At 48.2% G+C, this 23,500-nt stretch overlaps 1 protein-coding gene across 2 annotated transcripts; it reads right to left on the bottom strand.

Moving 5' to 3' along the window:
- Positions 1-1,268: 1,268 nt before the first annotated feature.
- Positions 1,269-20,223, bottom strand: SUN3 (Sad1 and UNC84 domain containing 3). Of its 2 annotated transcripts, none has more exons than XM_059170646.1 (10): positions 19,901-20,223; positions 17,900-17,961; positions 15,910-16,013; positions 12,466-12,506; positions 11,194-11,359; positions 10,069-10,153; positions 8,725-8,840; positions 7,121-7,288; positions 2,647-2,739; positions 1,269-1,584 (listed from the first exon to the last, which is right to left on the bottom strand). In XM_059170646.1, exons 1-10 carry the CDS (start codon positions 20,074-20,076, stop codon positions 1,471-1,473), a joined length of 1,125 nt encoding a protein of 374 aa, XP_059026629.1. In that variant the 5' UTR covers positions 20,077-20,223; the 3' UTR covers positions 1,269-1,470. The 2 variants fall into 2 exon arrangements, with proteins under 2 accessions (XP_059026629.1, XP_059026630.1); XM_059170647.1 differs by having other exon boundaries at positions 19,955-20,223.
- Between the last annotated feature and the right edge of the window lie 3,277 nt (positions 20,224-23,500).

Below are 23,500 nucleotides of genomic sequence, written 5' to 3'. Positions count from 1 at the left end.
AATTTTTTTCAGGCTTTTAATTTACATCTTTTTCAGGATTTTAAATGGGATCAAATTCACTGTGTAGATTAGCGTGCAGAGAACTGACATCTAGATAGCGGAGTTTCCACATCCACAGAGTAAGCAGGTCTCCCCAGTTCCTGGAGTTTTAGTTTAATGATCCACCAGTGTTTGTGGGGTCTTCATGGCAGGCTCCCCCGACCCACAATTCCAGGTCCTCATGGTCAACTGTGGTCGCAAAGCAGGTGACCCCGTTATGATCTACTTTCACGAGGTCAGTACAATCCAACCCTAGGTCACAAGCCTGGGTCACTCGCCCCCATCATCTCCTTGCCTAGCTTCCTCCTCCTCAATCTTCCCAGGAAGGTAAGTGCAGGACAGTAAGGAGGTATGAGAGACAGAGCACATGCACGTAACTTTTATCACCGTATATTGTTACACTTGTTCTGTTTTATTGTTATTGTTAATCTCTTCCTGTCCTAATTTGTAAATTAGACCTTATGATATGTGTATGTGTATAGGGGAAAACGTGGTATATACACGGTTCTCTACTATCCACGGATTTAGGCACGCACGTATCCCCCCAAGGCAAAGGGGGACGACTGTACGGGTAGCTTAACTGTTTATTTTATTTTAAGATTTATTTCTTTATTTGAGGGGGGAAGGAGGAGGGGCAGAGGGAGAGATGGAGACTCTCAAGACGACCCCCACTGACTGGGGCTCCATCCCCTGACCCTGACATCATGACCTGAGCGGAAATCAAGAGTCAGATGCTTAACAGACAGGACCACGAGGTGCTTCTTTTTCTTTCAATTGTGGTGGTCGAAGCTTTTGTAAATTGCATCCCCCCCACTGGCCGTTATTCATATGAATGAATGAAGTCGATTTCTGTGTAAGGATTTTGTATCCGCTAACTGCCTACAGTTTCTCCTTGTCCGTATCTCTTCATTGACTTTCCTGAAGTACAAGGAATTCACCAAGCCATCTGCAGGTAGTCAGGGGCCGGCGGGCTGACGTCCCCTCCAATTTTTACATCGAAGTTCTTTGGCTTACCTGCTCACATTGACCGGTGAAAGCAATCACATCACTGTCATATATAGGTATACGTCATTGCGGTAACGGGAGCGGGGGCATCTGAGCCCAGTGTGGTTAGGGCTACGTGAGTAATGAAGGCAGATACTAGTAGGAGAGACTAGAATAAAAGCTGCTTCTTCCAAATACGTACATTTCAGCCTTCCACAGATTCATCCTCAAGAGCTAAACCACCACCAGACCACTGCACCTATTTTCATATATTTTTACTAGGAAAAGTCATTCACTTTTGATTGACTGGGACACTTGGACACTTGGAGATTTCCCTCTCACTCCCCCGTCTGGATTCCTCCGGGTGCAGTGATATCTAAGCGAATGAGCGTGGTCCCATATTCTGGATCTGTGGTCGCGGCCATGTGCTTGGGTCCATCTCTAGCGTTACTCTCCTGGAGTTCCGTGGACCCTGAATCTATATAAACACGTGTACTTCGGGTGTCCCCAGTTGCTGAGAATTTTCAGTTTCACACATAGTAAGGATTCAGAAACGTTACGCTGAAAATAAAGAAAAGATACAAATGAATGCCTTATACAGAAATCCATCTCCAAGTGTCCCAAGGGATGCTGATATAATGGGAAATCAGAACTCTCTTTCCTTCCTAACCAGTATTTTATTAGATGTCCAGTCTCAGGGATGGGAAAACAGGTCCTGACAAGCACAGGTCTTCCCAGTCCTTCATGAGAAGGACTGTGGCTCCAGTGGGTAAATGATCACAGGTGAGAAGCTTCACAGGTTCATTCATTTCTCACACACATATTGTTTCCAGCTCAGATGATCTCAGCATTGGCCAAGAAGGATCATCTACAACACATTTCTTTTTACATGGTAGGCAACACCTTCTAAGTCTTCCTGTATCTAATGACAAATAACGAAAATATATTTATTTCATCTACCTTAATGGCTTTCAGGGGTTTTTATGTTACCAGTTGGTATTTTTTTCCATTTCCTCTTCCTAACACTCCTCAGTGTCAGGAAGAGAGGTTTGAGTCACATTGTCTGGCCTTTACTTTCTGTTCCCGAGTTCCTGTCTGCCTGCAGCCATCTCTATAGGAGACAACACAGTGACCGCCAAACCTAACAGCATCAAGGGAACCCAACAGGTAAGAGAAGGACCGAGAAAATGAATATAGTAAAAATATATATATTTTACTATAGTTTATTTTATTTATATTATACTTATAATATAGTATTATATATAGTATTATGTATGTATTATAATATAATACAGGTTGCTATAGTTTACTATATTTAAAATATAGTAAATATATTTACTAAAGTTTACTATATTCGTTTATATATGTGTATGTATATACATATATATATGAGAAATGCGAAAATGAAAAAGAATCTGGCTTAGAACCTGCTCTGGTATTTGTTTTTTGGGGACATTAAAATTCATGTTGCTCTTGGAGCTAAAAATGGAAGTTGCACTTAGCCTTCTGTAGCTCACACTTTTGTCAAAATTATCCTCACACAACACGGTATCAGCAACACCCACAGACCCCCAACCCGGGGATGGAGTTCCTCATACCCCACGTTTTCTGGGCCCTTGGTACCTGGAGCTCGAATGTTTGAACAGTGCTTCCTGTTTTGTCATAGATGAACTGACCTAGGAAAATTTCTTCCCCATCACACTGTTTGGAGATGCCCTGTGAAGGAGAGCGACAGACAAGGGGGTTTTCATGAATAGATGCTCGGCTACATAAATGGAGAAGTTTGTCCATCCACGTAGCAACAACTCTCAAGACATCTTTGGCCACCCGCCAGGAGCAAGGTGCTGCCCCATACACCCAAGAGGTGTTTAGCTCAGCTTGTGAGGCAAGAGGAGGCTGACCGCAGGTCTGACTGGATAGACAGACGATAGGGAGATAGAGCAATCGATCAATAGATACACAGACAGACAGACAGACAGACAGATAGAGACAGGGAACTAGAGCATATCCCAGCACAGACCCTGGTTCAGTAACTGAATTACAGTTGGCATACTTTGAATAAAATAAGCACAAAGTGAGGGGCGCCTGGGTGGCTCCGTCGGTGAAGCATCCCTCTCTCGATTTGGGCTCAGGGTCACACTCTGTGCTCAGCACGGAATTTGCCTGTCCCTCTCCCTCCACCGCTCCCCACCCCACTCACGCCCTCAAATAAATAAATAAATAAATAAATAGAATCTTTAAAACATGCACACACAAAATGCATCCCCATGCTGACCCATAGTTTTTCAAAATGATGTAAGTGTAATCCAATCGCCAGACTTCAAGAACACAAATAACTCTATCCAAAAAGTAAGGTTTTTGACTGAAAGAACTTCATGATATTTGTATGCTCTTTCCCTTGGGCTCCTTCCTTCTCTACCTTCAAAATGGAAGATTTTTGAGAGGGGACAGACCTGGAAATGAATTTATTTTGTGACTCTGAACTTTATCATTAGCTTCCTTGAATCATGGCAACACAATAAACAAAGAGTTCATTGGTTCAACTGTTTGATAATGAAAATATTAACATGTAACCTTTATCATAAGGTTTTTTTTTTTTTTTTTTTAAGTAAGCTCTACGCCCAACTTAGGGCTTGAACTCATGACCCTAAGATCAAGAGTTGTAAGCTCTACCTACTGAGCCAGCCAGGTGCCCCCATTACAAATTTATTAAAAGAACTGGCTGCAACATGATTACATAATGCAGCCATAATTATAGATACAACATACAGCTCAGACCTCATACACAGCAGACCCTTGAACAACCTGGCTTCAACTGTGTGCGTGGGTCTGCAAAAATATGGATTTTTTTGGATAAACACATGCTTTTCTTTCCTTTTTAAACATTTTATTTATTTGAGAGAGAGAATGAGTTAGAGCGAGCATGGGGGTAGGGGGTCAGAGGAAGAAAGAGACTCCGTGCTGAGCAGGGAGCCTGATGTAGGACTCTATCCTGGAACTCCAGGATCATGACTTGAGCCAAAGGCAGACACTTAACTGACTGAGCCACCCAGGTGCCCTTCCTCCAGCTTACTTTAAGAATACAGCATCTAATATATATGACATGCAAAATATTATCAGTAAGATTTAGGGGTCAACAGTAAGATGTTGGTAGTTAAGTTTTTGGGGGGTCAAGTGTAGGGGAGGGGTTTCAACGGAATAGGAGGGAGTGACTGCTCTAATTCCTCTAACTTCAATTTTACTGGTTCATGAATTTGCTAATATAAGAGAAAAATGATGAGAATGGTTTTTATTGCCTGAAGGGTGACCCATAATTCCCCTATAATGAGCAACTGATACGTCTCTCTGAGATGGGGTTCAAGTGGCTCAAATCCAACTTTGTCTGTCTGTCAGCAGACACCCACTGTGTCTCAAAGGTTTGCCTCAAAGGGTAGGGGGTTCCTTTCTGTCTTGTGACCCAGGATCATGCCATTTACAGGCACTCGAAGGGTGCACAAAGCAGACGGAATGCTCATGCTTTAACCCCAAACCCCCCTCCAGATCAGGCCACCAAGGCAGAGAGCAATAGGGAACACCCGGGAACAGACACTAAGACGAAAAGGTCCGGAGAGAGCCGATCGGTGACTGGTAGAGTGGCCTGGAGCAAGAATAGATTATCCTGGTTGTAGGGGGACCAGCAGCATGCTGACACTGTCATTGCAAGTCCCAGAAGGGCAGACACGGGGCCACAGGCTGGGGGCTGGGCTTGGGGTTGCCAGGGGAGCCCATGTACCTATTGTCTCCGCAGATGGTCGACCAAGCTAAAATCTGGGCACAAGTTTGCAGGATTCCTCAAGAGTCAACCTGCCCCCATTACACTCTGAGGGTTCCGGAGGAATCTGCCCAACCAGACCACCCACCTAGTGGCCACCACCTTGCACGCACAGAGTTTGGCTGGCTTTCTACCCTTTGGCTCTTAAATGCAACAGACGAGCATCACCAGACACCAGAGAAAAGCACCTTTCCACAAACAGGAGAAGTGGTCTTTGGGAATAGGACACGGGAGGGAGCTGGAGAACATGCAGCACAGCTCTCATTAGTGTCCATTACCATCTTCGAAATCTTGAGAGAAGATACTGCATCCATGGAGGAAGAAATTCAGACTCTAAAAAGAGGAGTTATTTGCAGAAAAAAATAAATCTTAGAATAATCATGACAGCAGAAATGAAAAATTCAACATATGGGTCAGGATATAAGTTGGTAAAAATCTTTCAGAAGGTGGAACAAACAAAGAAGGAAGATTAGAGAGAAAAAGGTTGTTTAAATCATAGATTAGGTGGTTAAGTCGCATCCTCAGGGTGAGGATGTGAAGTCCGGTCAGATCGGAGCATGAGGGCAGAGTGGGCCAGAGGGGACGTTTTAAAAAATAAAATCAAGGAGAAACTTGGAAATGACCTGACAGGAAGGAACACAATGGCAGGACTTTAACCCTCCCGAAAACGAGGTGGGGGATGGTTTTGGGCTAGGAATGTAGAAAAGTAAGCAAATTCAATTGAAATGAGGCATTCGTTTTAACAAGAGGAACATCAATGTCTCACCCAAAGAAAATATTATTCCAGTTTGCCGCAGGGTTCGATGAGAACCCCTCCATGCACACAGTGACCGTGAAAACACGCATATTGACAGAGAGGAAGATACGCTGTCTAGCAGTGTCCCAAACGTGACACTGGATTTACCCCATGACTTTATAATTCCACTCCAGGTATAGATCCAAGAGAAATGAGCATCAGGGTCCGCACAAAGACACGTACATGAATGTTCCCGGCAGCATTATTCCTAATAGTTAAGAAAGGAGAAACAGCTCAAACGCCCGTCTGCTGATAAGTGGGCATAGAAGACCTATTCTAGCCACACCATGAAATTTTTATTATTCAGCAATTTCTTTAAATGTTTAAGACTTTAAAAAAGATTACTTGAGAGAATGAGAGACGGGGGGAGGGAGAGGCAGAGCGTCGTAAGCAGACTCAATGCTGAACCCAGAGCCCGACGTGGGTCTCGATCTCATGACCCTGAGATAATGACGTGAGCCGAAACCAAGAGCAGACACTCAACGGACAGAGCCACACAGGTGCCCCCATTAGTCAGCAATTTAAAAATAAAGTACGGAGCCATGTTATAGAGCACAGAGGAACCTCAAAGACATGATGCTAAGTGGAAGGAGCCTTGCACAGAAGGCCACATATATGATTCCACTTAAATGACATGTCTGGAGTAGGCAGCATTGCAGAGACAAAATAGGTCAGTGGTGTGTGTCGGGGGGCGTGTGGGGCAGGCAGCAGGCTTGGCGATGAGAGCTGACAGCTCAGGAGGGCAAGTCTTCTTTGGGGAGCAACACAAACGTCCTAAGGTCGATCGTGGTAACGGATACACAACTCTGTGAATATACTAAGAGCCATGGATGGGAACACTTTAAGCGAATTGCTGGTGTGTGAGTAATAGCTCAGTAAACTTGTCTTTTAAAGACAGTAAGACCTAACCCTGGGGGAGGATGGGAGAGCCGTGGACGAGGACTCCTCTTCATTTTTCATCAGAGGATGTCAGTAGACGATAAGCAAAACTGAAAAAAAAATTCAGGAAATAAATATAGGGACACTTGGTTAGCTTAGGTGGTAGAGCACATGACTCACGATTTTGGGGATAATGAGTTCGAGTCCCACATCTGGCACGGAGATTATTTTCAAAAGAAGAAGTAACAGTAAAAGCAAATATGAAGGGAAGTGTACCCAAATGAGCAGCTAAAACTGGCGAGCAGAAGCTTCCAGAGAGTAGAAACCTGGGTGGGAGCCCTGGCACAAGAAAAAAGTGTTTAGTTATAAGCATATGAGAATGCTGATTTTTAAATTGTGCACCAAAAAAAAAAAAAAAGTAAGTCATAGAAATCCTCTGGTCCAACCCTCTCTCTTTTGTAGATGACAAAGCAGAGGTCCCGGAAAGAAGGAAATTTCTTGCAGTGATAAAAATGGTTAGCTGCCCAGTGGTGGTGCCAGCCCAGCATCTGATTCCTAGCCAACCCCCTCCTAGCCTAATCCACTCTGAGGTGATTCCAACTCCCTCTCACATGGACGGAAAACTCCTTGGGTGCGCTGGAGATGTTTCCTGATGGAGACACCTTCTCCGAGATGTGCTCCATGGTGATAGCAGTTGGCATGATCCTCCCAGCAAGCTTGATTAGGACGTGGCCCTGGGAACCCGGGAAGGCCCAGCACTTCCCAGGGTGGACATCCGGCTGGAGAGAAAACACCGAGTTCACCATTACCACAGATCTTGCTTATGCCTGTAATACGAAAGCATTGAGTGGGGTACATACCACATGGGAAAACTGCCAAGGTACCCAGGGGTTTGGTTGTTCTCCCAGAGCACATTACGCTTCTATCACTCAAAGCCCTTCCTAATAGGATTATCTATTATAGGATTATATGATTTATTTACTATGCATCTTCTTTTATCATTCTACTTAGACTGTATATTGCTACTTAGCCGGTTGGCATGAGTGTTGATGGTGTGCTGGTGATAAAGACAGTGATGGAGGTGATGATAGTGATGATGGTGGTGGTGGAGATGGTGGTGGTAATGATGGTGGTGGTGGAGGTATTGGTAGCAGTGATGGTGGTGATGGTGGTGATGATGATGATGGGGGAGGTGATGGTGGTGATAGAGGTGGTGATGATGGTAGTGAAGGTGATGGTGGTTGTGATGGTGGTGGTGGTGGAGATGGTGGTGATGATGATGGTGGTGATGGTGGTGGTGATGATAGTGGTGATGGTGATGGTGGTTGTCATGATGGTGGTGGAGATGATGGTGGTGGTGGTGGTGACGACAGTGGTGGTGGTCAAAGCAATGGTGGTGGTAAGGAAGAAAATGTACCATGTTCTAGATCTAGAGTCTGCAATGAGATCTGCACGATTGTTCCTGAAGGTATTCCTCCCTTGGAAAAGGACATCAGGTTTGTAGACGGTAGTTAAGAGCAGCCCTACCATCTGCTGGTGTCTACTTAGAGTCTTCTGAATTGCACTCACATGTTGGTGGAAATCTTATTTGAAAATCTCTCCTGTTACACTTGGACTTTGGAGGAATGTGTCGGTCTGGAAAGAGTGGGGCACAGTGCTGACACTTAGGGGTGAGGATCTGGAACTAATATTTGCTGAAAGACTGAAGTTTTCAAAAGAAAAGGGGCAGGGCACAGGCCCAGCTTCAGGAAGAGATATGGAACACAAATGTCCTATTTAAGAAATAAACTAGCTTACTGATTTTAAAATAATAAAAACAATCAATAATTCATCAATTGTAGTTTACTGCTCATAAAATAAGAGATAATTTATATAGTTTGATGACTATTAAAATGCAAGTACAGGGGAGCCTGGGTGGCTCAGCTGGTTAAGCATCTGACTCTTGATTTCAGCTCAGGTCAGGATCTCAGGGTCGTGAGATTGATCCCGTCGGGCTCTGTCCTCAGCATGGAGTCTGCTTGGGATTCTCAATCTCTCTCTGTCTCTCCCTTCCCCTCCCCGCAAAATGAAATAATAAAATAAAATAAAATGCAAGGTGAGGGTTTCAGGTGCTGTGATAAATTCAGATGGTCTCGATTTTGAGTGTTAGTATCTTCATGATAAATAGGAACAGAATCCTCTGATACAAACGGATTCCTCTGAGTCTCACTTTTACCTGGAGAATAATATCTGGGGGCATTTCATAAGTTAAGAACCCGATCCTATGCCAGTAAAGTTTCGCTTTATTATTTTTGTAACTTTCCGACGTCCCAGCTTCAATGACAGAGGCCCCTGCAAAGACAAAAGAATTTGAAAAATAAAGAAGTACACGTCTCAAAACGCATCACTTCTGTTTTCACAGTACTGTTGGACAAGCATTCCCAGGTGAACTGCAAATGAGGTGAGACTCACACTCGAGGCCTCGGCCGGGAGAGCACAGTGTCCCGCTCTCCCTGCGGCAGAGGATTTATCACTTCGGGACAACATTCTTGCTCCGTGTGGTTTCACAGCATTTCTGAAACCGGCATGGAGTGAATTCCAGAACTGATTCAGGGGTGCAAATAGGATGTGGGCTGTTTACTACCTAAACAGATGCACGGACGCCCACTTCTTAACAGCCCAACCTACTTAAAAGCAAAACAAAAAAAGCATAAAAAACACTATCAAGGGCGCCTGAGTGTCTCGGGCAGTGAAGCAGCCGACTGTTGGTTTTGGCTCAGGTCCCGATCTCTGCTTTTTGTATTTTGTCCAAATCTTTCAGCTGCGTGTACGCGGTGGGGCTCTCTCCATCTTGGCTCAGCCAGAAGATGGCCCCATGTTTCATGCTCACATTTATTGAGAAACCATCACGTATCCTGCTCGTCCTTGTTCTACACAATCTCTGGATTTACCTTCGTCATCATGGATTTTTCGAGATGGAAGCCGCACGTGCATTCAATACAGAAGAGGAAAGAAAGCACAAGAAGGGTGTGTCCGAATGCCAGTACTTAAAAAGGAAAGAAAGAAAGAAAGAAAGAAAGAAAGAAAGAAAGAAAGAAAGAAAGAAAAAAGAAGATTCTCTGGTTCACTTCCCCATGTCATTTTTACTTAGATTTTGTTTATTTATCTGAGAGAGAGAGAGACAGCATGAGTGGGAGGGAAAAAGGAAGAGGGAGAAAGAGAATCTCCAGCAGGCTCCCCACTGAGCAGGGAGCCTGATGTCAGACTCGATCTCAGGACCCTGGGATCATGATCTGAGCTGAAGGCAGACGCTTTACTGGCTGAGCCACCCAGGTGCCGCAATAAGTATGTTTTCTGAATACTAAATAAATAAATAAATAGAAAGAGGGCCATCTGGCCGGCTCAGTCAGTCGAACATGCAACTCTTGATGTCTAGGTTGCGAGTTTAAGCCCCCCATTGGGTGTAGAGATGACTTAAAAATTAAATCTTAAAAAAAAAAAAACAAAACTTTAAAAAATAGAAAATAAAATAAAGAGCCATGGACGGTTTAGAAGCATGAACTCTTCAGTTTGTACTCACCTGCTGATTTAAGGGCATAGTCGGCCATCTGGACTTGGTCCTCTCTCAACTTTTTAAGGACATAGTTGACCAAGTTTGACATTTCCTGTGCAAATATCAAAAACAGTTCTGCGTTAACAGTCTCCCCCAACTGCTCAAGTTCTGACCATTCACTGTGTTACCTGGCCCTGAAGGCCGTAATCTGCAAATTACCGACGGTGAACATTGAGGGAGCTGCGCTGAGCCAGTCGCTGAAGGAGGATTTCTAGTGCCCTCCACGGCGCTGCGGCATTGCCGATCTCCGGACCGCTGCAATGTGTCAGACACCCCCCAACCCAAGTCCCAGCAAGGTTGGACACAAGGCCCCTTCGGAATCCCTAACAACCTCCCGTCATGCTCTGCAGCGAGGCAGTCACACAGGGTTCTGTGTGCCACCTGCTGGGTCCCCCCTTCATTCGCGACTGGATCATTCTGTAGGTAGTTGGGCATCAGGCCGTTTACATGGACTTCACCACTGCTTGTTCGGAATGCCTGAGGGGCTCAGTCGATGAAGTGTCTGCCTTCGGCTCTGGTCATGATCCTGGGGTCCTGGGATCCAGCAGGCTCCCTGCTCAGTGGGAGGCCTGCTTCCTCCTCTCCCACTCCCCCTGCTTGTGTTCCCTCTCTCACTGTGTGTGTGTGTCTCTCTCTCTGACAAATGAATGAATAAATAAAAGTCTTAGAAAAAAAAAAGGGGGGGGAAGGGGAGAAGAAGAGGAGTGCGGGAGACGGGCAAGTGCAGCCAAGCTGACTGAATTCCAGCATCACCTTCCCTAATCGGGAGCTGATGAGGTCAAGGGCACTAGCTTCGGCTCCGTGAATAAAACTATTCTGCTCCGTAAGTATTTACAGGCTGCATTTCTGAATGTTTGTTTTACTGGAAAGTAAGATGGAATTGGCTATTGACTTGGGGGAGAGGGGACATCCATCATACAGCAATGGTCATCTGTGTGACACTGCAGTGATAGAGAAGGGGTTCCCAGGCAAGCCTTGTCAAGGTAAGCTCCTGTCGGGGAGAATGGTCAGGAGGACACAGACACACAGCTGCCAGGACCTGAGTTTTCTGCTCCCAGAGCCGTGTGGTGCAACCCTTCCAGGCGACCTTACCTCGTCCGTGGCCTCCGGGGGCTCCTGGTCCCAGTCTCCATCCACGTTCCAGCTGTGGCTGTGTAGACCATCCTGCGTATCTCTAAGCAATGCCTTCAGAACATCTATTTGTTCAATTAAAAATAGAATTTCACGGAAGTTGTTCTCCAAAGTCTGGCTTTCCTTCCTGTAAAAGGAGACCCCCGATGTGAAGGGAGGGGAGTGGGCATCCTGCCATGCCCTGGGCTTCAGGAGTGGAGGAGGAAGAGGGAAGGGGCTTTATGCTGGAGCAGAGAGATAGGGAGCTCAGAAAAGCCCCCTTGTCCAAAGCATCGCCTTTCACTCTCCCTGAAAAGCAAGGACATTCAGGGAAAGGAGCTTCCAGACAGTGTCCCAACTCTAGGGGTGCGTTCTAGGCAGGGAAGTAGGGATCCTCTGACCTTACACGTCCCTCATCCTTCCCTGGGGGCTCTGCTACCCTGACCAGAGGCTGCATGACTTCACAGCATGAAGCCTAAATCTCTAAGGGCCACCTTGTTCTCTTGCTTGGATTGGGGAACACCCTATATTTCCAGTGGGGTATGGAGCAGGGGTTTCTTCCTGAGCCCTGAGGTCTTAACGGATGAGGCTCAGGAAGGAGGGTGGCTGCAGGCTGTGTGGCTGGAGATTACAGATGGGGACCGTCATCTGTCATGCTGACAGCAGGAGGGTGACAGCTGACTGCAGAACAGGTTGAAAATTACTGGTGGACCCAATGAGAAGATGTCAAGCCAGCAGGTGTTTCTTTAGGTTGAAAAATGGTCGCACTATGCATCTAGTACTCCCCCCTGCTGCCCAATTTGTAAAACAGTACATGTTCAAGGTTTGGTGAATACAAAAATCCTCAGGAGATAAACACTGTTGCATTTCAGTGTGTTTGTAACAGTTTTTATCCCATGTGAAAAATGAGTAACAAAATAGAGATCCTGTTTGTGATCTGGTGTCCTGCTCTGCTTCCCAGGCACTAGATACATGTTATTATATATTAAATCATTAAATACATGCATTAGTCATATTATAGTTAGTTTGAAGGCTCCCTAATTCCCCATTACACGGATATTTTCCAATGTATTTAGCCATTGGTTTGTTTTTCTTCTCTAGGCAGTTTTCATTTTTTTAATTGTAACTAACCTTGAAAGCAGTGTGTATTTCCTTAAGGAAGTGGGAGTGGTTTTCATTTTATGGTTTTTAGAGAAGGATTCTGTTGCTGGAGTCCCAGCAGCAGCGCCCCACAGATCAGAGAGTGTCACTCACTTTAGAAGTTCTAGCTGCTCCTTGGGCATCCGGAGTCTGGCCTGGAAGAAACCAAGGGACTCAAATCATCCCGCATCCTGCCTGTCAAGCAGAGTTAGCATTCTTATTTGTAGAGGGGAAAGAAATCCCGTTTGCTCCCTGACAGACATGCATGACGGGGGAAGCCAAGCATCCTCTAAGACACCTGTACGTTTGTCCTGGTTAGTTTGTGGGGACTGAGCCACCCCCAAAGGTGAAACTGACAGCTGGAGCATAAGAGGGGCTGCTTCTCGAGGTAGTGCAAGTGCTCAGTGCCCCTGAGACACAGAGGTGGTGGGGGTTTAGGTGGGAGAGAGGGAGGGAAGGGACAGAGCCAGGAGGAGAAGGGAGAGTGGGGGGGAGATGATAGGGGGATTGTGGGGGAGGGGACAGAGGGGATGAGGAAGAGGGAGGGAGAGGCCAGAGGGCCTTGCTGAGGCCTTAGGCTGTCCTTGTAAATACGGAGGACCATCCTCTTTCTGCTTAACTGATGCATCTATGGCGGGATTCCATTAGCAGAAGAGCAGACACTGACCTAGGCTGACAGGTGTCTGACCTTGACCATCTCCGTGGGCAGGGGTGGTGCCCCGACCAGGCCCAGAATGAGCAGGGGATGAGGCTGCTGCTGAGGGTGGAGGTGTCAGTGCAGAGGGGCTTAACAGGGACCGGGACGGCAGGCCTGGATTCGGGCTGCAGCCCACGCGGCCTCTCTGCCTGGGCGCCAGCTCCTCTGCGTCCCCAGGTCCTCGGCCACGTGGTCTCCAGGCTCTCCCACAAATGTCTACAACGGGAGAAAGGTACCCCCTTGGTCTCGGAGGCTGTGCTTTCCTCTGAAGCTGGGAGAGAGGGACCTTGTGCCTCCTGTTTCTTCTGGCGTCTGGTGGCTCCTGGCTCCCCGCGAGGGGCTGCCTGTGCCTGGCCTCCAGGCCTTTCTCTCTGGGCCCTTCAGGGACCCCTGTCACTGGCTCTGGGGCCCACCTGGGACATGCAGGACGATCTCCTCTCAGGACCCCTCATTGCATCTGATGAGACTCTCTTTCCACATCAAGGTGACGTGGGTTCTCAGGCAGGGACCTGGCTAGCTTTGGGGGGTCCCCTTCCAAACCAGTGACCATCCAAGTGCTGCCTGAGAAACAGTTTGCTGTCCTCCTCTGCTGACCAGTCTGCCCTTCTGTTTCAAAGACCTGCTCTCCTCCCTGTTTGTCCCGCGGAAATTAGCTCTGTGCTTGCCTGAGGACCTTGGGCCTTAAGGAGCACAGTGTGGTGTGCAGTGAAGTGACACTGCTGGGCTTTTTTCTTTTCTTTCTTTTTTTTTTTTTTTTAAAAGAGAGACAGTGGGTGTGTGTGAGTTGCGGGAGTAGAGAGGAAGAGAATCTCAAGCAGGCTCCCCTCTGAGTAGGGAGCCCAACATGGGGCTCAATCCCAGGACCCTGAGGTCATGACCTGAGCTGAAGGCAGACGCTTCACCGACAGCCACCCCGGCATCCCTAAAAATCTCAGGATGTAAAAAAATTATATTTTCTTCTGGCTTCTCCCGAATGGGTTTCAGGGGTCTTCCACCATTGGAACAAAGATAGCACGAAAAGACCTAGGACAATACACCGGCGAGGAAATAAAAGGGAGAAGAGAAAGGGGATTGGGAGGTGAGATTGCCCTGCAGGTCGGGAGTCTTCCCTGCCGGGAGCTGTCAGCTGTGGACCCCATGCTGGGTTCCAGCACCAGAGCCACGGAAGTGGGGGTTGACATGGGAAGCGGGGGTGACCAAAACTCACACCACGCACAGTGCCAAAAAAGCCAAAAATCAAAGGTGTAGGAGAAGCTGCATCGCACCACGCCTGTTGACGCCACCGGCACGGGGTCTCCTGAGAACTTTCTAGAGTCCCTCCCTGCAGGCGGTGTCCTCCCCAAGAGCTCTCAGGGGCTAATCTTCTTGGGCTGGTCCCAAGTTTCGAGCACAGGCTTTGAGCCCAAGTGGGCACACTGTGCTCTGCTTTTTCAGGCAACGTGGATGAGGTCCGGGGTTTCATGCCCTGCAACGTGGCTCCAGGAAGGTGCACCGGGACCAACCGATGCCCATGTTCACATGCACTGTGCGCAGTTGTGACTTCTTTTTTCCCTTAACAAAACTCCTGGTAGACGTCCTTGTCCTGTGTCCTTGTCCTGTGTCTTGCCCTGTGTCCCTGTACACACCCCGCAAGAGGATGGTTGAAGGTGTACTAGTTGCCGACTGTGTTCCGGGTTAGTAATCAAGCTCGCTGCTTCCTAGAGGGGCTCGATGTCAACCAACTGAGTGTTTGGAGCAGCTACTTTGCAGTCACTGGCCCAATGCTCTTGACAGTGACCATATGGGGGGTGGGGCCGTGTGGCGCGGGTGTGTAAACCCGCGTCCCCAGCAGTGGCCAGAGTAGTTCAGATGGGCAGGCCCAGTCTCGGCACAACTTGGCACAACCCAGGTTTGAACTCAAGCCCCAGGCATATGAGTAATCTCTCTAATTGTCCTAAGCAGCTTCCTAACCTGTAAGTGGATTTATTAAGTAGGATTTAGTAATACTCTTGTGAAATCCTCATTTTGAGGAGAAACTGAAATGTGTATTTAATGTGCTTTGGATGTGGGGTGATTGCCCCATCCCCCCCACCCACAGTGAGGTGGAGGAGGCACAGCTAACTTCTTGAAAAGCAGGATTAACTTATTAAGGTTCAATATACAAAGGTCACCTAAAATCTGGGGATTGTTAATCTTTCTTGTAGGAGTTTATCCTAAGCAAAAAATATGGTTTCTTCTAGAAGGGGACTCCACTCATCCCAGGCACGAGGTTCCATCCCGTGACCTCATCACTTCCCAAAACCCCTCCTCCACACCCCGGGAACGATTTCCACTGCGAGGACACCAACACTCAGTCTGTGGCATTCTGACCCTAGCCCCCCAAACTAAGGTCCTCTGCAAAATGCACTCATTCTATCCCAATAGCCTCCGAAGTCTTGGCTCATTCCAGCACGAACTGAAAACTCTAAAGTCCAGGGCCTCGGCTAAATAGCACCGAAGTCCATATGGGTTAAGATCCCAGATAAAATTCATCCCAAAGCAAATTCCCCCCCAGCTGTGAGGCTAGGAAATCAAACAGGTGATGTGCTAAGTACAAGCATGAGCCGGGGAGAGGACAGACCTCCTCACTGCAAAAGAAAGAAAGAAACAGAGAAGACGAAAGTTTCCCAAACGTTCAGTCTATGGCAGGAGCCTGCCGGGATCAGAGGCTGGAGAGAGTTTGTAGGTCAAATTGTCACTTCATCATAAATCCACTTAACAGGACTCTGGTCCCTGAACTATTTCTGTCAGACATTCACATGCAAAACGAAGGTAACACACTACAAGTTGGAGCATATTAAATCTTAAACAAGTGACATACAAAACGGTTTAACAAAAGCCACCTGGTAATTATAAAGCCTCGAACCGTATTCTGCAATTAGAGCGTAAAATTGTCTGGATTTGTGAGGAAACTCTGTTTCTTGAAGCCACATGTGATTGCCAAGTCCTGTGAAAGAAAAGGCCAACTCTGATGAGAGATTCTGTCTGCAAACATCTGTGATTTCCTACTCGTATTTCTTCTAAAGACTTTTAAGTCATCTCTACACCCAGTGTGGGCTCGAACTCACAACACCGAGAGCAAGAGTTGCGAGCTCCACTGATGAAGCCAGCCGCCTGCCCTGACGTGCTACACGCACTGGTAAGAATTTCTCTAAGCACGAAGGATACATATCCTCTTTAGAAGGATATCAGACCATTGGACGACAAGATGGAAAATGGCAATATTGGGTGCTTAACAAAATCAGTTCTCCGTTGAAATGTTCATATGCTGGCAAAGACCAGTAGGATCTACCTTCATTGGACTCTTAAATCTAATCCCAACCTTACAGCAACCAGAGGACTGAAGGACTGAAGGAAAGAGCAGATTATTGTTGTTAAGATTGTGATATTCCTGCTCCCTGCTTGCCATCCCTCCACAATCCCACCATGGGGAGCATGGGGGGATGGGAGTGCACAGTGTTGGTGTAACTTGCTGGCTCCAGGGGTCTAATGCAGACTTGTTCTTAATCTACAGGACCTGGGAGTTTTGACCTGCCCGGTGTTCCCACTCCTTTGGGCTAGAAGGGTTTTCTGGGAGGCTGTGATATCTGTTGAAAGATTTAAGGACAGGGGTGCCTGGGTGGTTCCGTGGGTTAAGCAGCTGCCTTTGGCTCAGGTCATGATCTCAGGGTCCCTGGGATAGAGCTCAGCAGAAGTCTGCTTCTCCTCTCCCTCTGCTCCTTGCTCTGCTCTCTCTCTCTCTGTGTGTGTCAAATAAGTAAATAAAGCCCTTAAAAAAAAGATTTAAGGACATATATTGGCCTTCCTGACCTGGGCAAGGAATAGTAAACAGGGCAAGTGGCAGACTGCCCCACAGCATGGGAAGGAGAAGTCAGAAGAAGTCCTTTGTGGGAACAGGGCTTGGAAGGGAAAGGGGGGTGCATCATGCATGGCAGGAGCTGGGTGCATGCTCAGAAGAGATCACAGAGAAGATCCCGGGCTTGGTCTCAGGTGGCTCTTCGGGGTCTGTGTGAGCCAGGGGTGAAGGTTAAGGCAGAATCAAGACTCGGAGAGTTCTCATTCTCTCTCTCTCTCGATGACTCCAGGAAATCTGTCTGGTCCATAGCAGACCACTTAGAGAGTAAACAGTGATCATCAGTAAAAAATGACTACAGCCCTCAACAAGGAGGAACAGCGATCCCTGAGAAAGGGGAAAAAACCTGATTTCCTGAGTTACCATATTAAAATATTGAAATGCCCCATTTCCAACACAAAATTATAAGACACACAAAGAAACAAGCAAATATGACCCATTTAAAGAAAAACAAATGGATCAAAACCATCCCTGGGGAAGTCCAAAGAATGGACATAACAGACAGAATCTTCTTTTTTTTTTTTTAAGTTTTATTTATTTATTGAGAGAGAGCATGTGTGTATGCATGCAGGGAGAGGGGAGAGGGAGGGGAGAAGCAGGCTCTCCATGAGCACAGAGCCCAATGTGGAGCACCATCCCATGGCCCTGAGATCATGACCTGAGCCAAAGCCAAGAGTCGGATGCTTAACGGACTGAGCGCCCCAAGTTGGAGCCTTGATTTTGCTGGGCACTCTGTGCTTCAAGTCATTAATATATTAGAGCAATTTACCATGTGCTGGGGGTGCGATGTGGGATGAGGGCAGTCAGAGGCCTGCAAACGGCACGTTGAGCCATTTCTCCAGCCCCCTGGGGACAAGTGAGTCTTTCTTGCCATCTCCCTGTGACATTTTTGACTTTCTGAGTTTGCTCAGGAATTTCATCCCATGGAGATCCCCCTCCCCACACAGAAACGTCCTGCGACATGGCTTTGAGGACCTTACCTATAAGAAGAAGAGTCAGTATAGACACTGCACTTATGACAATCTTCCACGACTGGGTTAACCTACAGAGAAGAAAAGCAAAAACAACGTAAGGGTCCAGTGCCAAGAACCTGTACTTTGGATGTGAAACTGACCGCCTCAACCAAGTCCACAAACATGCTCCTTCTGGGCTGAGTGTGAGAATAAATTCACTTCCCAAGGGAGCTTTGGAATTGAGAGAAAACACTTTTGGGGGTGGTGTATTTACACACTCAAATGTCCTGTCCCTCACTGTCACACATGTTACATGGTTATGCTGGTGTTTATGTCTTGTGTATGCACTGGTGTTTTCATGTGTGCATAGATGCTTACAAAGGATAAAATGGAAAGGGTTATCTTTGGAGGTGGAAAGAGAAGAGGTTAGAGTCTGATTTTTGTGGAAATTAGATATTAAAGGGCACCTGGGGGGCTCAGTTGGTTAAGTGTCCAACTCTTGGTTTTGGCTCAGGTCTTATTATTTTTTTTAAGATTTTATTTACTACACACACACACACACACACACACACACACACACAGAGCACAAGCAGGGGGAGGGGCAGAAGGAGACAGAGAAGCAGGCTCCTCGCTGAGCCAGGAGCCGGATTGGGGGCTCCATCCCAGACCCTGAGATCATGACCTGAGCTGGAGGCAGACAATGGACTAAGCCATCCGGGAGCCCCATGGCTTAGGTCTTCATCTCAGGGTCGTGAGATTAAGTCCTGCGATGGTTAAGTCCCTCTTAGAAAGAAAGAAAGATATTCAGCCAAGGAACTAAGGATGATTAACAACTATCTGATGAAGTTCTTTAAAAAATCCTAGCGCTTCCCTTCACCTTTTCCTTGCTGTCTACCAACAACACAGAAAAGGACACAAATTCTACCGCCAGATTCCGCGACCTTCGTCGCAGGATGAGCTTCACAGGATGAACACACCTGCGTCAGCTCCGCAGGAATGAGCAAAAGCCCCGCGCAGCCACTCTTGTGCCCCCATCAGACTGTTTCCTTTCCACCCCAAAGGTCACCTCTGTCCTGACCCAAAAGTTTTTCTTGATTCTTTGCCCTCAGAGGGAGGTGTATCTTGAAGCCACATCCTCTGCAAATACTATTTAGGGTCATGTGGGGGGTCCACTGCCTAAAGAGAATTGTTGGAGGCGGATCTACAGCGCAGGTGAGCCCTCGCCACAGGCTGCAGGAACTGAAAATGACCACATGCCCGTGTCAGGCAAAGGTTACATCTGTTTTTCCGGAAAACCCTGGCTGTCAGCCTCTGCTTTTCCAAGCCCCTTGGATGCCTTTGCCCTGCCTGTGTGCCCCTGTCTTCAGCGGGGACCACCCTTCGCTACTTCTGCTGTCAGTCCAAAACCGTCTTCCTGTATCATGACAAATGACACAAAACGTTGTAGCCCTCGCTCCTTTGGGCAGTTTTGTTTCTGTGCAAGGGCTGTGCTGTCACTCCCATGGCTCTTCCGTGACTTTTCATTTCTGCTTTCCCAGCAGGCAGCGGGGGTGGGGTAAGGGGGGGCTGGGGTCTTTGCCCTGCCCCCTCTCTGGATGGGGGGGTGGCTGCCCTGCCACCTCCTTGAAGCCAGTCCACACCCACTCAGACCACAGGACGCAGTTATTGCCTCCAAATGGGTGCCTACAAACCGTGCATCATTTGTCCCTCAAGGATGCCCTCAGCACTCCGTGTCCAGGCTCCTTGACCAGGTAAGTCACAGAGAACCGACAGCTGGTCACAACGGGAATGATCTGTAAACCCAGAGGGCACAGCAATCACCTTGCCACTGCTGCGGTTCTGGTTCACCGTCCTTGTGGACCCTGGGCTGGAAGGAATCAAAGTGCCCCCCCCACCCCCCACCACTGGGTGGAAGGGAGACCCCGTGCCCTGTGGTCAAGAGACACCTGCCAGGAGACTGTTAGGAAATGACTTTGTCTTCAAAAGGAAAAAGCGTTCACTGGGTCCGTTCCCAAGTGAGCATCTCACGTCTGGCTCGCGGCACTGCGAGGTGCACGGCCGTCCCTCCCCGGCGCGGCGTACCGGCTGGCCTCGGGGCTCCCGTCCTCCGCCAGCGGGATGTGAGGATTGGCGCTGCCGCCGGCTTCCTCCGAATGACCTGTCAAAGTCCTGGCGCCCCTCCTCGGCTTCGGCCTCCCGCTCATGTTCCCACACAAGGTAGCACAGAACTGGAAGGAGGAAGAAGGGCGTCCCTGCGCTCTTCGCTATTTTAGGAAAAGCATGGCGCCCTCCGCAGAGGGCCTGCGTTGGCTTCTTGTCTTCTCCGGTGCTCCTCCTTAGAGGGGGGAACTATCTGTGGGCGAGCAGATCTGGACCTGCTGAGGACCCTTCTGTTGCATCACCCGCTGTGACACATCATAATGGGACCCCCCCGCCCGCCCCGGGTCAGGCGGTGCACCTGTGGCCGCCTCTCCGCCCCCACAAACTCATCCCGAGCACGTGTTCATGCTTTACCCTAACCCGTCTGAGGTCCCCTGTACCTAGCTCCCCGCCGTCACCAGCCGGGGGGGTTGCTAAAACACCACGGAGACCACGGGAGACCCCAAACCATCGCTCCCCAATGTCCCTTCCTTCCCACAGGGAACTATGATCCGGAAACCGACAGACGGAATTCCCACGAATTTTTGAATGTTCGATCACGATACATGTGTCCTTACAGAACACAACAGTGTGTGTTTGCTTTCCACCGAGATGCCTTCCTCCGTTTTCTCGCGTCGTCTTGGGACGTCTTCACTTGGGCGCGATCGCTTTCATGCCCACGCAGTCTCCGATGCTCGATTCCGTCACGTACACGTCGCGGTCGTCCACCTGCTCCCGCACGGATGCGTGCTCAGGCTGCTTTCAGGTCTCCAGCAACAGATGATAGCCGGCGCCCGTCCTTGTGCGTGTCTGGGGTCCACCCTTCGCCAGCCCACACCTGTAAACGTCCCGGGTGACAGCTTCGGAGCACGACCTCAGGGTGCTTGGAGCAGGCGCCTGCCGGCGGGGTGATGCGGTTTCCTCCTTGTTGGTTCCTCTTCATTCCTGCACGTAGGCATGCACATGTCTGCGAGTGTCTGTGTGCGCACACGTCCCTCTGTGTGTGTCTGTGTGTATGCATATGTGTGTCTTTGTGTGTGTCCCTCTGTGTGCGTGTCTGTGTGCATGTGTGTCTGTGTGTCCGCACACCGTGCGTCTGTGCACGTGGGTGTGGTGGTTTGATCATTTTCCTCTTAGGGTCTTTAACATTTTCTCTCTCTCTTTGCTGTTCTTCAGTTTCTCTTTGATACACCGAAGTGGGACATTAGTTCCCATTGTTCCGATAGATGCGGCTACTTTAAAGGTCCATGTGGGTGCTCGTGCATCGCCTCATTTCTGGAATATTTCTCCCCCATCCGCTCTTCAAATGCTGCTTCTCTGCAGTCCCTCTGGTTTCTGGTGATGCTCACTTAGCGACACTGTGAATTCCTTTGGCTCCACTCTCCCCACAGCTCACAGCCCCGTCATAGTTAGGATTTTCATGTTTTATTTCCCTCTTTTTTATCTACGCTGGTTTCAGGGTGGTTCATAAGTGCTACTTTACAGTTCGTTGATCTACTCTTTGACCCTGTGAGGTCTTGGGATTTCCTCCCAAGAAATCCCAGCATGTCTCCTTCTCTGCCTTGCTGTCCCAAGCTCAACAGGGACAGAATGCAGCAGAGGGACAGGCTGTCTCTCTGCCATGCTCTGACCCCCGCTGCGGGTTGTCCTTCCTCAAACTTTCTTGTTTTTGTTCAAGGATATGAATGTGCATACAATGACATATTTATGTAAAATGTGATTAGGAACAAATACCTGTGTATGTGTGTATCTATAGATACACGCATTGCTTCACACTGTGGAATTGGGAGCTGACCGTAACCCATGTTCTGCATTTTGCATTTCTTCCTTTAAAATGTCTATATTTAAGTCTTCCCAACTCACTTGGAGGTGACCTTCCCCAGTGTTTCACGGCTGCAGGCAGTTTTCTGAGCGCCAAAGTCCATCCAACCTGTCCCATACTGACGGGAGGATTTTACATTTGTTATTGTTTTTTATTTTTTAAAAGATGTTATTTATTTATTTGTCAGAGAGAGAGAGAGAGAGAGAGAGCATGCAAATAGGGGGAGCAGCAGAGGAAGAGGGAGAAGCAGGCTCCCCGCTGAGCAAGAAGTCAGATGTGGGACTGGATCCCAGGACCCTGAGATCATGACCTGAGCCAAAGTCAGACTCTTAATGGTCTGAGCCACCCAGGCATCTCAGTGAGCATTAAAATTTTTTTTTAAAATTTATTTGTTTTTAAATTTATTTATTTAGAGTGATTGGGGGAGGGGCAGAGGGAGAGAGAATCGGAGCCAACTCCATGCTGAGCATAGAGCGCCACGCTGGGCTCGATCTCACGACTGACCTGAGCTGAGATCAAGAGTCACACTTAACCAATTGAGCCACCCAGGCATCCCTCCAAAATGACATCCTTATCAAACCATTTTTTAACAGCAATGTTGTGACAAGGACCACTCGGCCTCCTACCTGCAATTGTGTTTCGTGTCTTCTAATTCCTGTCTTCTAATTCTAATTCTGATCGACACCATCTTTACTAATGATTCCCTTCCCCGCTGTGCAACACCCCCCCATCCCCCCACCCCCGCCCAGTACTTTGAGACCCTTCCTCTGCAGGGCCTTCCCAGCCCCATGATCACCTCTTCCCGGCAGAGCCAGGAACAAGAGAAGTATGTCCTGGGCTGGGTCACTGCAAGACTCCAGTGCAACCTGCCTCTTTTCTCGCATTTTCCGGCAAGCAGTCAGGAGGAGTCAGGCTGTGTCTTCAACACTTTGCTTGGAAATAGTTGCAGCTGAGTATTCAATGTCATGACTCTCAAGCCCACCTTTCCTAAAACACCAGGTCACAAACACAATGCAGCCAGGATCTTTGCCACTTTTTAGCTGGGGTGGCCTTTGCCCGTGTCCTGTAAGGTGCTCCCCATTTCCATCCAGGACCTTGTCACCATGGCCTTTGCCAGTGTACTGATAGTCTGTCTGTGAGTACGCTGGCCTTCCCCAGGCTTTCTCTGGAACCCCTTTCTCTGGAACAAGGCTTTCTCTGGAACCCCTCTTTGCTTCCTGAGCTGTTGCCAGAATCGTCCTGGGTTGTCTGTGCACGGCAATGTGGTCTGTTTCTAGTTCCTTAGAACTGCTCCAGCCTCTACCTGCTACCCACATCCAATGCCGCTTCCACATTTTCACATATTTGTTATAGCAACACCCCACTTCCGGTACCCAGTCCTGTTGTAATCTGTTCAGGGGATGCTTTACCAAGAACTACAGACAGGGTGGGCTTGTGAGCAAGAGAAATTCATTTCTCGCAGTCTGGAGCTGGGAGTCGGAGATCCGGGTGCTGGCAGAATCGATGTCTGGCGAGGGCTCACTCCTGGTTCACAGATGGCCTTCCGGCTGTGTCCTCACAGAGGGAAAGGGACAAGTGCCTCTGTGGGGCTCTTTCATAAGGGCACTAATCCCATCATGACCCAATCTCCTCCCATGGGCCCCACCTCCAAATACCATTACACTGGG

Source organism: Mustela lutreola, chromosome 4, assembly GCF_030435805.1.
Source record: "Mustela lutreola isolate mMusLut2 chromosome 4, mMusLut2.pri, whole genome shotgun sequence".
NCBI lineage: Eukaryota > Metazoa > Chordata > Mammalia > Carnivora > Mustelidae > Mustela > Mustela lutreola.
Note: the sequence above shows the minus strand (reverse complement) of the source record. Positions and strands in the feature narration are given on the sequence as shown.